At 36.6% G+C, this 16,089-nt stretch overlaps 1 protein-coding gene across 1 annotated transcript; it reads right to left on the reverse strand.

Moving 5' to 3' along the window:
* Positions 1–7: 7 nt before the first annotated feature.
* Positions 8–16,089, reverse strand: LONRF1 (LON peptidase N-terminal domain and ring finger 1). Its single transcript, XM_026846519.1, has 12 exons — positions 16,044–16,089; positions 10,801–10,919; positions 8,976–9,098; positions 8,236–8,382; positions 7,545–7,782; positions 7,369–7,459; positions 6,459–6,573; positions 5,758–5,879; positions 4,408–4,566; positions 4,134–4,296; positions 3,601–3,753; positions 8–2,096 (listed from the first exon to the last, which is right to left on the reverse strand). Exons 2-12 carry the CDS (start codon positions 10,903–10,905, stop codon positions 1,938–1,940), a joined length of 1,575 nt encoding a protein of 524 aa, XP_026702320.1. The 5' UTR covers positions 10,906–10,919; positions 16,044–16,089; the 3' UTR covers positions 8–1,937.

Raw genomic sequence — 16,089 nt, forward strand, 5'->3', positions numbered from 1 at the left:
ACACACACTGGGATTGAGCTCAAAGGAATTGGTTAAATGATTATAAAACCAAAAGGATGAGCATACTGTCCTTTCAAATCTTGTAAAGCCTCTAGTGATGTTTGAATGTGGCCTAAACTTTCAGGGGGTTCAGAGCAAACATTTCTTCCTACTAATGTTCTAGCACCACTTCCAAGCTTCATAGAACTCCCACCAACATATCTTACAGCCATCTTTGCATACTGTCCTTAAAGAAACTTAGAATCAGTTAAAGGCTCACAGAGAAACAATTTCCTAGGAAAAATGTGAGGGATAATGTTTGTGTAATTGCCAATTTCCAAAAGAAAAATCAAGTTAGATGGAGAAACACAAACTTGTAATTTCACACCAGGAAAACTGAAGTTTCTAAACCTGAAAATCAGTGGTTCATTCAGGGAAATTGACCCTAGGGAAAAGTCCACATTAAAAATGGTCCAGCACATTTTGGGTTGCCTGCAGTATCTCAAACCTTCAACTCCAGAATAGAACAAGGCCAGAGTATCTGATTAGCAAGTCCGTGAAATACCTAACTGTTCTGCAGTAAGTTTCCCACAACTTTTGTGAAATGCAAACTTGATACCTGAAACCACTTTAATTTAAATGAAGTGGATACAAAAGCAGAACACCAGCAAAAAACTTGTCTGACCAATAATCAGTCTGAGACAGGTACTATAACCAGAAGCAGATTATGTACGTACCAATTACATCATGACATGCCCACAACCTTGGTGTAGGTTAAACAGCTGCTTCTGGATTTACTTAAGATCCCACAACAGAAGCATACGGAAAACAAAGGTGATTTTTAGTTTCTGATAAAGTTAAAAAAATATTACAAACTTTTAGCTTTTATTGAAAATTAAATATATTAGCAAAAGCAAGATTTAAGAAATATTTTACAAATGATTTACATACAAGAAAGCCAGTATCAGACATATTCACAAATATGCAAACCTTTAATTACAAAAAGTACCTATTGGCAGCATGATGCTAACCTTGCCACTGCAGTGTGCTCTACTGTTGATATGAATAAGGCATAGAACTCACATTTGCACCAACTTAAAAAGTTCAAATAAAACTTTAAGCTTTTAAATCCTGGATGCACAATCCCCAATACACACGCACACTCTAAGAGTTCTTCTCTTAAGCTCTATAAACTTAACTGTGTACTCTGGAAGAACAGCCAACCTGAAAAGCCCAGTAGAAATTTAACTGGTATTAGCATTTAGTTTTCCGTTTCCTCTTTAACATGTACAGGCCTAAGTATGTAAACCATATTCACAGTTTAAATATTTTTAGACAGAAGTACCTTTTTTTTGTTTTTTTGCATTTGTTCCTTAAAATTGGCTCTCAGTTCAGCATACAGTTCATAATGTCACCTGTTTTGTGATGCATACATTTACAAGATAACTTAAAAATCTGTGCCATATTCATGGTCAAGATAATTCAACAAGAGTAGTAATATCCAACAGTGACATTCAATACTATATTTCAAATATTTGTGCAAACAGCAAAAGAACAGTTGTATGAGGCAAACATTTGCAAAACCTTTAATACCTGCTCAATGTTGTAAACCTGGACTGTCAGCCTTTAGTCCTGCACTTCCCACAGCTTAAAAAAGTCAGTGGCTAAAATTATCAAGTCTCAAAAAGGTTCTCTTCTACATAGTGCAAATTGTAATGTAGATAACGTGAAAAACATATCTAGCTGGATTGACTTTGTGCAATCGTCAGTGGTCTTCTCTCATAGTTGAAAAAAGTGTGCATTCAAAGAACCACATGGTTCAGGAAGTTGGGAGGGAGAGAGAAAAAGCAGTTCCATTACACTTCTCAAACCGGTGCTAGATGTGCAAAGGCAGCAAAAATTCCAGCTGCTACTACAACCAGAACAGAGTAACTTTTCAGGAAGACCCAGGCGGTTAGTCACTTGGACTGGTCTCTAGAAAAATATGTGAGTATATGCTGGATTTTTATCAGACGGTCTTTTAAAGACATCATGGAGAGAACTGACAGCTGATATCTGGGGTCTACTGGGAGAACAGCTAGAAGCCACCAACACCAAGCAGGACCATTGGGCATTGCCTAAAAATAAAAGATAAGTTGGTTACCCATAACCAATGTAGTATAGTGGACTAACACAAAGACATCAAAAGTCAAAGCTGCTAATGACAAAGACTAGGTTCAAGTTTGATACTAACTAGAGAATTCCAGATCCATGAGTTCAGAGGGGTTCTGAAAAGATCTCTTCTGATCCCTCCCCAGCTGAGAAGTCAAGTACACTTCAACCAAGTTTGATAAAACAAGTATTTTTAAAGACAACAAAGGAAGTTCATAACTTTCTTGGGAAAAGATGGCTAAGTATAGGATAGTCACCTAATAACAAACCTCCCTGATAAAAAATAAATCCATTAACTGTCATGCTATTCTTAAGGCTTGAATATTCTTGAATCCTAGCATTTTCATTATAATTGTCTTTGTTATACATGAAATACTATCACCTCCTAATTCCTCTCCCTTCTCATTACCTCCTAGACAGAGCAGGACTACCTAATCAGTTTTTTCAAAATTGATAAAACACACTATGTAAGTTTTTCCTGTAATTTATTCAATTCCCTACACTGAAAGCCTTAGATGTCATGTCCAGAATGGACATAACTCCTCAGCAGAGGTCCTATCACTGCAGAGACAGATTACCTCAAATGACTTGCAAAAAATACATGTACATCCTGGAACACTCCAGGATGACATTTCCTACCTTGCATCTGTATCACACCGTTGACACATTTATGTTCTACTGCAAATCTCATGTACATAACTCACAGTATTGCTGCCCTGCTAGTTATCCTGGTTTTGCACACTTACTCCTCTTCCCTAGTACGTTGCTTTAAATCTGGTTTTTTTTTTAAATTGTCCTAAAACCACTTCTGAACTCATGCACTGGCCTCCACAGCTCCTACAGTCCTCCCAGATTGGCTAATACAGTTTCCTAAAAGTGTGTAGCAGATGGGTGAAGGACAGGCTCTCATAAGAACACACTTCATATGTAATTTCATTTTCAAAGACAAATTTCACATATTTTTAAATGTTCATTTTCTCCAGCCTTGACTCTCTCAGGATCTCACCAGCCTTCATTAATTGTTTATAGCCACCATTAAAACAGATTGCTGCAGCTAGTTTCTTAAGAAACATTCGTCAAATCCTAGCAGCTGCAGCAGTTCTTGGCACTAGCTCAGAAAGGAGGAAAGTGGTATTTGTGATTACCCTTTTGCCAAAGATTGCTGCCTGAGTGTGTCACAAGGAAGAAAATACAGGTGTTTTTCCATCTGAATTCTAACAGCTTTACACAAAACACACTTCAAAAAAGTTTATTAGTTTCATCTCAACAGCAGCATATCATCCTTTCCTGCAAAAACTGCTAACAATGACAGAGTTGCCTTTTGCTGCTCATCATAAGAGAAACAAGATGCAAACCTTATTGCCTTCAAAGTTAAAAAAAGTGGTTTTTTTTCTTTTTATGTTTAGCAGTTAACAGGGTTTTTATTTTTAGAAATAAGCACCTAGTCATTGATATTAAATGGTATCTCACCTGTATATTTTCCTCCCTGTCAGGCATTGGCCCAAAGTGCTGAAGAATTTGAGTGCGAAATTTGTTTCTTAAGTTTTGGAACCAACTGCAGGCCTGATTGTAAACAAAATTGTGAAGTTCTCTCAGTTTCTTTAGTTGTTCTTCATCAGCAACCTATAGGAGGAACGTTATGAAAATATCATTAGAGATAAAGAAATAAGGCGTTTAAGCTACAATCAAGAAACATTTGATTTCAACTATATTTAGATACATATTTCTTTCATTCTAAACCTTGATTGCTAACGATTGAATAGTAAAGACAACCTGTGATATTTTAAAAAGTTACAGCTTCAAACTATTGTTCAAACAAAACCCACAGTATTACTTTGTTGTTTTATGATAATAAAAAAAAATGAAGCTAGCTTCCATTTCTTCCACACACTGACACTGAATCTTCCAGTGGTCTGGGGATTGAAATGGACCTCTCAAAAACAAATCAAGCAAAAATCTTGAGATATTAATACTAGTAAGTATTTAGACAGCATGCTGGATACCTTAACATCTTCTAAATATTCGATGTCTGCAGTGCAATAACCATCTTTCATCCCTCTCCGTAAAACTCTAAATCTCTTTCCACCAACTGTATCAACAACAGACCGTCCATCAGGTAGAAAATGAACATTCCTAATTTGCAGCATGCATCCATAATCTGCAAAACTAGAAAAGACACCTTGTCAGTAATGCAGTTACATGCTTGTGAAAGGCCATTTTTTATAATTAAAAAAGAAATAAAGAGATGAGAAGCTTAGAATTAGGATGTAAACCTACCCATTCTGAGAATCACTTATACACATCCCGAACTGTTTAGTTCCAGTTTCCATGCTTCTGCGAATCATTAGTCGGTATCTTGGCTCAAACACATGTAGAGGGCAAGGCACAGTAGGATATGCCATAGTGCAAACAAACATTGGAACATTCTTGGTCAAGCTTCAAAAGAACATCAAAAGAAATATGTGGATTAAAAATCTAAATGCTGAACTATGCCAAGACAGTACATTTTTTTCAGTATGTTTGCTATATGCGAGGTTATGAAGCACTCTTTTAAAAGTTTAATGATAAGCACATTCTAGTAACTTTCATAACCAATAGAAACACATACTAGTAACAGTGACTGAATACCTATGTACTGATTTGGATACATACTGGACAATAAGCCTCACAGTTAGTTTGTATCTAGTCACTGAATGAAGGTCTTTGTTTTGGGGACAGGAGCATTAGTTACTTTTTTCCTTTTTGTTTTAGTTTGAGTCATACAAGCCATTATGCCCTCAGAGTAACAGTTTTCCTGGAACTAAAAAGGTGTAGCAGTAACTACATAGTAGCTAGGTCACCATTTAGATAATTTTCAGTGATGGACTCCACATGATGCAACCCAGGGTATAATTTTTACCTTGCAGTATGCCTCCACAGAGCTAACTGAAAAAGCAAAACTTTTTTTCATGCTCTTTTATCAAGTATGTACAGCTGATAATTGATACAAACAAGTTATAATGAAAACATTATCTGGTATTTAATATCAATAACTTTCAGACTATAAAATACAACTGTAACGTATGGATTCTGTTAGATAAGTTGCATGAGCTATAGTTTTGGATAGTTTTCCAACATTCATAACCACAATACATGTGGTTAATACATGATGCTTTATGTATCTGAAGAACTCTACTAGAAATTAACATCAAGATTACAAAAAAAATCCCACCAATTTCTTTTCATCACATCTATTTTAACACAATTAATGTCTGTGATGAACTTCTCTGAAATTCAAGTATCTAAGACTGCAGCCAACTCAAGAAGACAATTACATTAACAGCAGCAAAGCTAAAACTGAAGCTCCACGACAGTGCTTTCAGAAAAAGAAACAGAAGAGCAAACATATTTTGTAGAGACTTAAGAGCCTCACATTGCTACTATCACAGCATGATTTTTTTATTTCCACAGCAGTTAAAAAAAGTTAATTTTCTGAAATACACATTTAACACATAAAATGAACATGTCTTTATACGCCTTCTTGCTCCATAATATGCCATTATTAATAATCACAAAAATTATAAAGCATTTCTAAAAAGGATTTACATACTAATCTCTCAAGTTTTCTAGGTAAGATAGTAAGCTTACTTTGAGTGTTCAGCAGTTTCTTCAGCATGAATTCTTTTTCTCTCATATAATTCATCAGACAAATATTTCATTATTAATTCCTCCAGCAGTTCTGTGATGCTGTATTTTCTGCTTGCAAGGTACTGTAAGCAATTTTAAAAAAATATAGTATTATTTCTTTTCATATATACATTAACAAAAGGCTTGTGAAAATGCAGCTTTTATTTAAAACCAGAATATATGAATCATGTCATAAATGAGATTTAAATCTATGAAAACTTACAGCTCTGAAGTTCTTATGGTTCATTACATAACACCTGATGTTACTCTAATATTTGAAAATGAGATTCTCTATTTTAGTTCTTAGTGTCTGACAACATGAGTGTCTAACTCAGTTTGTACTTCTATGCTTACCAGAGGCAGAATTGACTTCCCAGGTTATACATCCATATAAATAAGTGTACAGAAATCACAGAGGTTTTACTGAATAATTACCAAAGTCTACAAATACTCATGATTTAATTACCCCAATAAAGTACATGGTCATAGAAACATAAAACATAAGACCCTGAGGCAAACCTAACCAACTGACAAAGTTTGTCTTAAAGTTTTTCCTTTCTAGCAGCAATTCATAACCCAAATAAATCAAAGTTGTAGGGTTTAAGTGAAATAGTCTTTAAAATACAGTATTGGTATTTGTGAGCTCTACTGAGAAACAGTACCTCTTTCAAACTCTCCTTACAGAGTGGACACTGAGGAGCATGGTCTAAACACCGTTCCAAACAACCTTTGCAAAAAGTATGTCCACAAGGGGTTGTCACTGGCTCATAGAATAGCCTGAAACAAAGTTATTAGAAGTTAGGTGCTATGGGAAGTGTGTGTTTTGCTAAATTTTTAAGATTTGTTATACCATAACAAAGCAGAGAAAAAAATTAATCCCATGTCTCCTTATTCTACTTTTTTCCCTATTCTGCAGCTTGTTTCCATTTACCACCACAACACTCATTTCTTTTTTCTGATGAATCTGGACACCTGTCAACACTAACTATCTAAACATTTATCCCAACATACAAAGATATTGGTCTCACTACACAGAAATTCAGAATATGCAAAATTAAGTGATTCTTTGAGGAGCTAAGTTGTTTTAGCAACAGTATTACATACTCATAACTACGGACAGTCTAGTGAACACCATATATTTTAAGGTATTTATTCTGAAAACCAAGACAACTCAGTAAGAGCTTTCAAATACATCAGCTACATTTAAGCAGACTAACATTCTGAAGTATTTAAATCTCCTAGTCAAATATGAGGTTCATAGGCAATACTGCTAAGCATTAGTCTTCCCAAAACAAGAAACATTTTATTGAATGAAAAAAACCCCTAACATTTAACCACGTGTCCTTTTAAAGTTACCAGTTAATAATGCCAAGTTTAATTTAAAGGCAACTTGATTAAAATAATGCTGTATTATAGCACTATAGCAATCAACAAATTTATATAAGCATTTACCTACATGGGTAGGGGAAGGCTGAAAATTATTGACTGACACCAGAACTCATCACAACCTGTAAGTACCTCACTTTATATGTATAACAGATATGCATGAGCAGATATGAGATAAAATCTTACCTCATACATAGAGAGCACTCAAAGTCTGATACATCAATCAAATCCCCTGGAATTGTTCCAAAAGCCAATGTCATGTCTCTTTTTGTACTTTCTAAGGAAAAGCAAGACAGAATAGGCCTTCAAAGACAGACACAAGACAGTAAATACTTTACATTTCAAAGTAAGTGACTGTTTACCTCCTTGCTTTTTGTGTTTGTTTCTTCCATCTTCACATACAACTATATCCTGTTCTGAAAAGGAAAGCTTTCTCTTCAACAAAGCACCTTTTTCTTGGCCAGAGAGAAGGGGTTCAGAAGACACTCTCTTTAAGCCATCTTCCTTGGCAAGGTCTTTTGTTGAATTAAGAGCATGGGCAGACTGTGCACGATTTAAGCTTCCACTGACAGGCTCCAGTACATCTGATCCACCTAAACTCTACAACCGTAAGATGAACTGTACTTAGAGTCACAGAAATCTAAGTATGTAAGATGTGAGCATGCAGAGATATATAAGCCAAACTGATACCCACAGTTAGTTCACTAGTTAACTAGAGAAACTGGTAACTCAAGACAGCACTCAAATTTGTTCAGCATTAACAATTTAAAAATCTCCATCTGCTTCAAAGAGAAGAAAATCTGTATTTCTCTTTATTTTGAAAGCACCAATATCTAATCTCAGTACCTTCTAATAAGTAGTTCACTGGAATGAGGAGTCTAACACCCCAAATAAAAACACATTACTCCCAAATCACAGTTCTTTTCTTCCAATTTAGCCAATTAAAAAAAGTCAGCATTTGGGCTGGAAAGTAAGTATGACAAGTAAGGGTATCAGAATGTCTGATGTTTGTATATCAGCCAAAGAGAAGAGTTATCCTGTAGTTTTTCTTACCCGCTCAGGACAAAGCTGTAAGTTGCAGTAAGATTCAGTCACCTCAGAACTAAGTATAAAAGGTTTATTTCGAATATGTGGAGAATTCCAGGAAGATTCCTTCAGACTCTCTCCTAACTTCTCTGGTGACAGCACATCACACAACGTCTAGAAAACAAACAGCTAAATATTCACAATAATGAAAAAGGATCTAGGCATAGCTTTATTATAAAACTACATACCAAAACCGAGAATTTAATCTATATCAAGTAATACTCATAAAGCTTCATTTAAGCAGTAACTGATAAAGAACAGTTGAGAACAACCAGAAACCTACATACTGAAATTACTAAAAAGAAATTTATCTAGAAATCTCTTCTACTACAAGTGAGTGAGCTCTTCAAACAGAGTGAGACATTATCAATTCAGTACCATGCAGCTTTTTTATTATCAAAGAAAAACTGTTGTGCTCTTGGCCCAAAAGAGTTCAACTACAAACATTTAACTTGCTGCCAGTATTCCAGACTTTCATTTAGTAATTCCAAACACAGCATATGTACTTTTAAGCATGTACTGAAAAAGTATACATTAGGACTATCTCTTCAACACCGTATGATATATATCTTGAAAGGAACTTATCCTGCCACCTGAACCTTCTTTGTATGTATTGAGGATTTTTGGATGCTCAAAGTCTACTGTAATGGGAGCTTTATAAAGGAATCAAGACAGAGATGATAATCCAGTTTCATAAATAAAATTACCCTTTCTACTTCTAGCTTGGCTGGAAGAAAGTCCTCATCAAGGGCTAAGCACTGTAGAAACAGCTGTAAGGCATCACCTACAAAGCCAGAGTCTTGCAGCACTTTTCCTTTCCGGAAGTAGACCTGAAAATAGATACCGCAAAGACTTTTCTAGAGAGTATGTAGAACTGCAGTATTCATCTTACAGGCATTACAATAGAGTAGGTATTAGAACCCTAAATGACAAAAAGAATATAGCTCTTCAACAGACTTCAGCCATGCACAGTGTGAATGAACTATATGCCTTGTCTAACATACATCCACTACAGTGCTCAAAGAGAGTCATGGGATAGGCTGGTGTTAGTCTTCTTCCAGTTAATTTGTTTCGGCTTACAGAAAGCCTGACTAGTGCTGAATTCACAAAAGGCCTTCATTTCCCCCTTCTGTGAGCCTTTGGAGGGCAAAAAGAGGGACACGAAATGCAAATTATTACGTAACTTTGTACAACAGCTCACAGGATACCCTTTCTGCTCTCTGTTTTATTAAAAGCCTTATGGTTCCAGACTGCAGGACAAGGGTAACTACAAAGAAAACGATCCACACAACCATGCATCCCTCACATACATCTTAATCTATGTTCTTAACACAAAACAATGCACTTTTGGAATTGCTTGCTCCAACTATATTTTACTCTTGAAAACTAGACTGGAAGGTAGAGGAAAATAAAATTCTGTATATTATTTTCTCTGGAAAAAAAAAGCAGGAGAAAAAGACTACTGAATTTGGCTGAGCCTACCTATAACTATATGATGTTGGAACTAAGAAGTCCCTTATTCAACATCTCAATGTTAATAAGTTGTATTTGCAGTAATATAAATCCAAGTTAGAGAAAAAAAAACAGTTATCTAACAAAAGTTCGGTAAAACAACAATATCTACCTGTATATGAGATTTTGGATAATGGCCAGAAACTGAACTTTAAAAAAAAAAAAAAAAAAAAGACCAAGAAAAACACCCCCAGAATGCAGTTTCTACAGAACAACTGCCAGTATTAACAGTAGCATCTGTTAAAACAAGTCTGTAAGATGAGGGCATGCCTCATCATTGATGGATTTGGGCTGTTTTATTAACATGTATCCTGAAAAATGAAAGTATGCCAATCTTCCTCTTATAGAGAGTTTATTTTCCTACAGAGGTAAGAATTGTTAGAGGAATCCATCAAACCAAGCTCAGTTAAGTGAAGTGAGATTTCTATCCAAACATACAAAAAAAAAAGTAGACAGTACAACCAATGCTGAGAGGCAAAAAGTAGGATGCTTTCTGAATTTGCAGTAGTCACAGAACCGCTGAACACAGGAGATGCCGAGACAGCAGCAGTTACCTTCCCTTGTGTGGCAAGATCTTGCTGCTCCTGCTGTGCTCAGAGTTTAGCCGGTACTGCAATATGAAGTATCTTACACTTCTGAAGGCCACTAACTGCCCAGCTGTCTGCTCTGTTTGTAAAGCTCAGTTCCCACTGTGTTTCTTTGGGCTTTTCAAATAAAAACTTTCCAAGCTAAACAGTAAAGTGTTTAATAAAAAATAACAAACAAAAATCCCAAACACCAGCTTTTACAGGTTATATCACCATAAACTATCCCAACTCCAAGTATATTTGTCCATCAGCTCTAACCTGCTGTACTGCTGTACTCAGCCTGTCTCATAAGTAACTGTTTTAAGATTCTTTTTAGCATTTTGCATGTCTTACAAGATAACATTTAAGGTAGCTGACCTAGGTTCTTAACTTTATGTGAGCATAATTTAGAATTTATTAATTTTATAGATAAACAGAGATCATATCAACTTACCTCTGGCCAATTTGGCATTTTAGAAATAACAAAATTTAGATCTTCTATGGCTGTTTTGTATTCTTGGAGGCCAACATATGACTCAGCTCTGTAAATTCTTAGCATAAAGTCATTGGAATCTGAAAACAAAAAGTAACATTTTTAGTGATTTAGAAATTCGTGGGATTTAATTAGATATGCTTTCATAGTGATATTTCATAACCACTTTTGTGTGCCATACTTTCAAAATTACTGGAGTGCATTCTCCCACACCCACCAGTGTTTGGGTAATAAAAGCAGCTGTAATTCCAGGCTCATGTCTTTCAAGCTAAAAATCAGATTCTGGACCCTCTAACGTATCTTGCAGCAACAAGAAAATATATTTTAAAAGATCTAACACTGAAGCTGACAGAACAAAGTATTGCTCAGTACTGCTGTGACAACAAAAACTGAGAACAAGGTAGACTGTAGCTTTACAGTACACCCATTCAAAACCACAGAAAACTGGTAATGGACCTCACTTGTATTAAAAAGTCCAAATATTACGAAGTTTACTTTCAATAGTTCAAACTCTTCTTTAGTCTTCCTTAGACTGTCATTTGTTTCTATAATACCCCAACTCCTTCCAACTATGGATGGAGATACAGATGCTGCTTTCACAATGCACCCATCTGGTAAGTACCAGAAGTAGGCTTTATCACTGTGTGGTCTGAAGAGATGGCCAATACCAGCAAGTCTTTAAACACAAGCTGACTGTCCTACTGTAAGCAGTTGTACTAGTGGAACTTCTGTGATGGGAAAACACTAGTATCTGTTCAGTAAAGACTTGTCTCATGTCCAACATACAGCATTTTGCACTTTTAGTAAAGCCAACTCTTAAATGGGAAGTACACATGTCTCCATGTCACTAAAACTGTTTTCCATAACATAACTAATTGTAGTTGTTGCTTGGAAAAAAGTCAGCACACTGCTTTGTTCTTGATTTTAAAAAAAAAAACAAAACCACCCATGTTTTTCACTGAATGAGATAAACAATTCAAACATTGGTCTATTGTAAACAATACTAAAACTAAATAGTTCTTTAAGTTTGTTTCAACAAGATTTTCCTGGGAGAGGATCATTTCAATGCAATGTTCTATCATAGTCTATTCTAAATGTCTAGTTTAAATTTTCATGATTTCCAACATTAGCTTGTTTTACATTTAAAAGCCAGACTGGTCAACAGTCCCATGCATTCCAACATATTGCTCTTTATTTAGATCCACAATGCTACATGAAAAAAGACCTTAATGAAAAAGAAAGGGTTAAGAAAAATCAAAACTCACAAGTCTTAGCCAAGATTTCACAACTGAAACTAAAGTGTCTTTCTTTTGAGTTGACAGTTTCCCTTCAAATACAAATATTCCCAAACCTGGTTCGTTTGGTTTTTATTTTAGACATAATAAAACGTTTGTATTAACAGAAATCAGGAAAACTGACTTAAACACCAATTCTGCAAGCAGAACATCTCTGAAGCCTGTTTTCCTGTGGCTTTGTTTTGTGACTGCTATAGCCTAGTAAGGAGGGAGCTCAGATCAAACTCTTCAGACCATTTTTTCTGTTGTATTTGATTCTTTGGTGTCCAGCAGAGTTAGTATTAAATCAAATTCTTTTCTTCAGAGTAGCAGCAAGTGCAGGTCTTTGTTCTCTAATAAGCTACCTATTTGCACATAATCAGAGGGAGATTATCTTTCTCAGACTTTCAACTGTATAACATGACCTGAGGAACTCTGAGCCTTCTTTTTTGGGAGGAAAGTGAGGCGTAGTTTGAAGACAAAAATGTGAGTTCAAGTCTACAGCAGGTGAACATTTTGTCCCTTTATTTTTCAAAGAGACAAGCATGATTCTGACTGAGCTGGTACAAAACAAAGGGCTGAAGCAAGGCATTTAACTGGGACCCCAACTCTGCTGCTGAACACACACAAACACTGACAGTGAATGATCAATACATACTGGACCTGAATATTTGCAAGACCAAAGAGTCTATATTTGTATGTCCAATTTTGCAACCATAATTTAATTCCTAGGCTTTGTAGTTGTGGAAACATCATTTTGCAATGTTTCAGCATATATTTTAATGTTTGCCACCTAAAGAGAGGATGCAAAACTATTTCAAATCCTTAGATCAAAGACTAAGAGCAGAAACACAATTTGTGCTTGAATTTTCAATTCAGCAATCCCTCACTTTTAGCACACCCAAACACAAATGGTTTTAGTAAAAAAGACACAAAGTACTTTCAGTGCAGAACTGTTATTACTACATTCATAGGAAAGTATACAAAGGTGTACACATAAAAACCTACTCAATACACATTCTTTTTTTATACTACTTCCAAAGCATCTGTTCCCGGCTGTCAGCATAAGCATACCAATAAACGGGCCATCTTTTGTCTGATCTTGCATGCTTTTTATATGGTTCTTAATAGATCAAATTCCTCAAAATAAAAGACATGCACATCACAACCATTATGCAGAAAAAACTTTAGGACACAGTATTTATTAATACAGTACTATAGGGTCACCCCAGTGGATCAGGGGTTGGAACATACAACCCATGAGTAGAGGCCTTCCAGAGCCCAACAGCCTTGCAGAATCCAAGAGGAGGCTACCTAGAAGACTACTGAAAATGCACAGCAGAGAAACAAGAGACAAAGGTTATAAACTGAAAGAAACAAGGGCAGTTCAGACTTGAAACAACGAGAAACATTTTCATTATGAGGATAATTAACCTCTGAGCAGGTTACCCAGAGAGGCTGTGGAATCTTCATCCTTGCAGGTTTTTCATGATCCAACTGAACAAAAACTTAAGCAAACTGCTCTAAACTCTGAGTTTATTCTGCTTTGAACAAGAGACTGATTAGTCAACAGACCTCCTGAGGCTCACTCCAGCAGGAATGAGTCTGTGATTCAGATCAGACTGAAGCCTGTGAGTTCTGTGTTTCAAGCTACTTGATTAAAGACAAGCTGCATTTGTATTTTAATCCAATAGACTTTAACTAAACTGCATAATTTCAAACCCTGCAAGGAATGTATTAACCATATGAATGTTAACATTCCTCCTGTTTTTCAAAAGTCACTTTTGCACCGTGGCAAATATTTCTGTCAGATGTTTCAAGAAACATAAGAAAGTTATGAAAAGATGCCATTTGAGTAAAGGTTTAGTGCCAATGCCTTATTTAGGATGTCAGATCCACAGTTACCAGGTTTTTTAACTCTCTATCTGCATTAAAAAGAAACAGAAATGAACTAGTAGCGAGGAAACGCTGAAACAGAACATGAATAATTTTAAACATGAATACCTTTCTTATGCTACATTTTTTCCGCCTCTAAGTGCTTACAAGATTGATGATCTAGAGGAAAACAGAATGTGTACCAGAAGCTACTAATTAGTTCTCTATTGGCCTGAAATAATTTTCAATTTGTAGTTGTGAGCCCAAAGCTCTAAATTCACGTTTAATGTATGCCTGCATTCTGATTCATGAAGTTCTTTAGTATCTTTACCAGAATACTTGGAATATTGATAGTTCTCAGGACTGGAGACTCAGGAAACGGTCGCACAAAGAATCTTAAACTGAGCTTCTAGCACATGTACTAAATTTGAATAAAATTTTGGATAAGCACAGCTGGAAACTGTTCTCAAATTTTAAACCTATTTTAAAGCCAAAAATTAAGATGTAGCTTCACAAAAGGAATCAAAATTCTTTCCCCACAGATATCTAAATGGTATTGCTAAATCCATAAAAGAAAGATTAACTAGAGTCTGTAGAATTAATTCCTTTATTCTTTCAAAGCAGTTCTGAAATATGAAACAGGACTCCTGTAAACATCTGTGATCAAGAATGGATTAATCAGTTTGTACCCTGAAGGCCACTGGATTTTGACTCCATTTCTTCCTGAGCTGTACTTCAGAACACACAAAGAAAAAGAATTCTGCTTGTTACAGTTCTGAGATTTAAAATACATCAGTCACTTTCTCAGGTCACATTTATCCTATATCCTACATTTTGGAAACATCCTGCCAAATAATGTAGAATTGAAGGCCACAAGTGAACCTTTTTAAATTTGGTTGCCAAAAGGCATACAAAATATATCTGAGATTTAATCCCACCTACCTTGGAAACAGTTTATTCTGGAACTAGATCTAATGTATCTCCCCAGAACAGACTAAAGGATCAGACTTATGCAAGCTTTTGGCTTTTTTCTCCACTACAACAATAAACGTAATACACTTAATCTGTAAAAATATTTATTCCTAAATTTCTGAACAGAAATAAAATAGCACAAATGAAAACAGAACCGCACAGGTCACCAGGTGTTCAAATCCACAGTTGAATAAAAACAATGAAGGAATCTGTCACTGGATCCACCAAGGTATATCAATCACACAAATTTGACTCCCTCTAGGAAGGCTAAACTCTGAAAAACTGACTGTATCTTAAAGCGTTCATGGTACCAGACATACTGCTTGTGATCGATACAGGACGGTCTAGCAGCGTGCCTCTACCTCCCGTCTTTGCACCCTCTCTCAACACTGTATTATAAAACTTCAACCACACCCACCTATGATGTCACTGACATTACACAACCTGTCCCCCTCCATGCCTCTCTGCTTATGCAACTGGGCCCGGCCTGCTGGGAATTGTCTTGGTGTCACTTAAGACTGTGAAAATAGGTCTCTCTCAGGAAACAAGGTTAAATACAGCAATAGAATTTCTCTTGCTCATGCACAGCGATCACTAAATACAAACGAAAACAAAGCCCACAAACTCTTCTGTACACAAGTCCCACGAAAACATATGGGGGAAAAAACCCAAGACTTGAAGAAGCCCCTGTTGGACGCTCCTCCGCGCCTCTGAAGTGCACCCCACTACCAGCCCTGACGCTCAACTCGGCTCTGAACAGCCACACGTCTCGCAATCGGTCCCTCCACTCCACCGGACTACGGTGAGGTTCCTCGAATCCTCTCAGCAAACTCGATAAAACTTCGGATGCTCCTTGTCGGTCCATTTCGGTGGCTGACACCTCAGCAGCAGGGGAGAGGGACTGAAGGGTAGGAAGGAAACGCACGCCCACCTACTCTCCACACTTCCAGCCCCCCGAGCCTGGCGCGCTTTGCTACCGGCTCGTCACGGTTCCGCTGGGAGCAGGGCGGGGAGCGCGACGGGAGACCGCGGCTGAGGCCCGCGGGACCGGGCGGAGGACGAGCCTGCTCCTCACAGCCTTACCTGCTCGCAACGCCTGGCTGGCGGCGCCCAGAGCTTCTCGGAAGCG

Source organism: Athene cunicularia, assembly GCF_003259725.1.
Source record: "Athene cunicularia isolate RWA chromosome 4 unlocalized genomic scaffold, athCun1 chr4_part1, whole genome shotgun sequence".
In the NCBI taxonomy this organism is placed as follows: domain Eukaryota; kingdom Metazoa; phylum Chordata; class Aves; order Strigiformes; family Strigidae; genus Athene; species Athene cunicularia.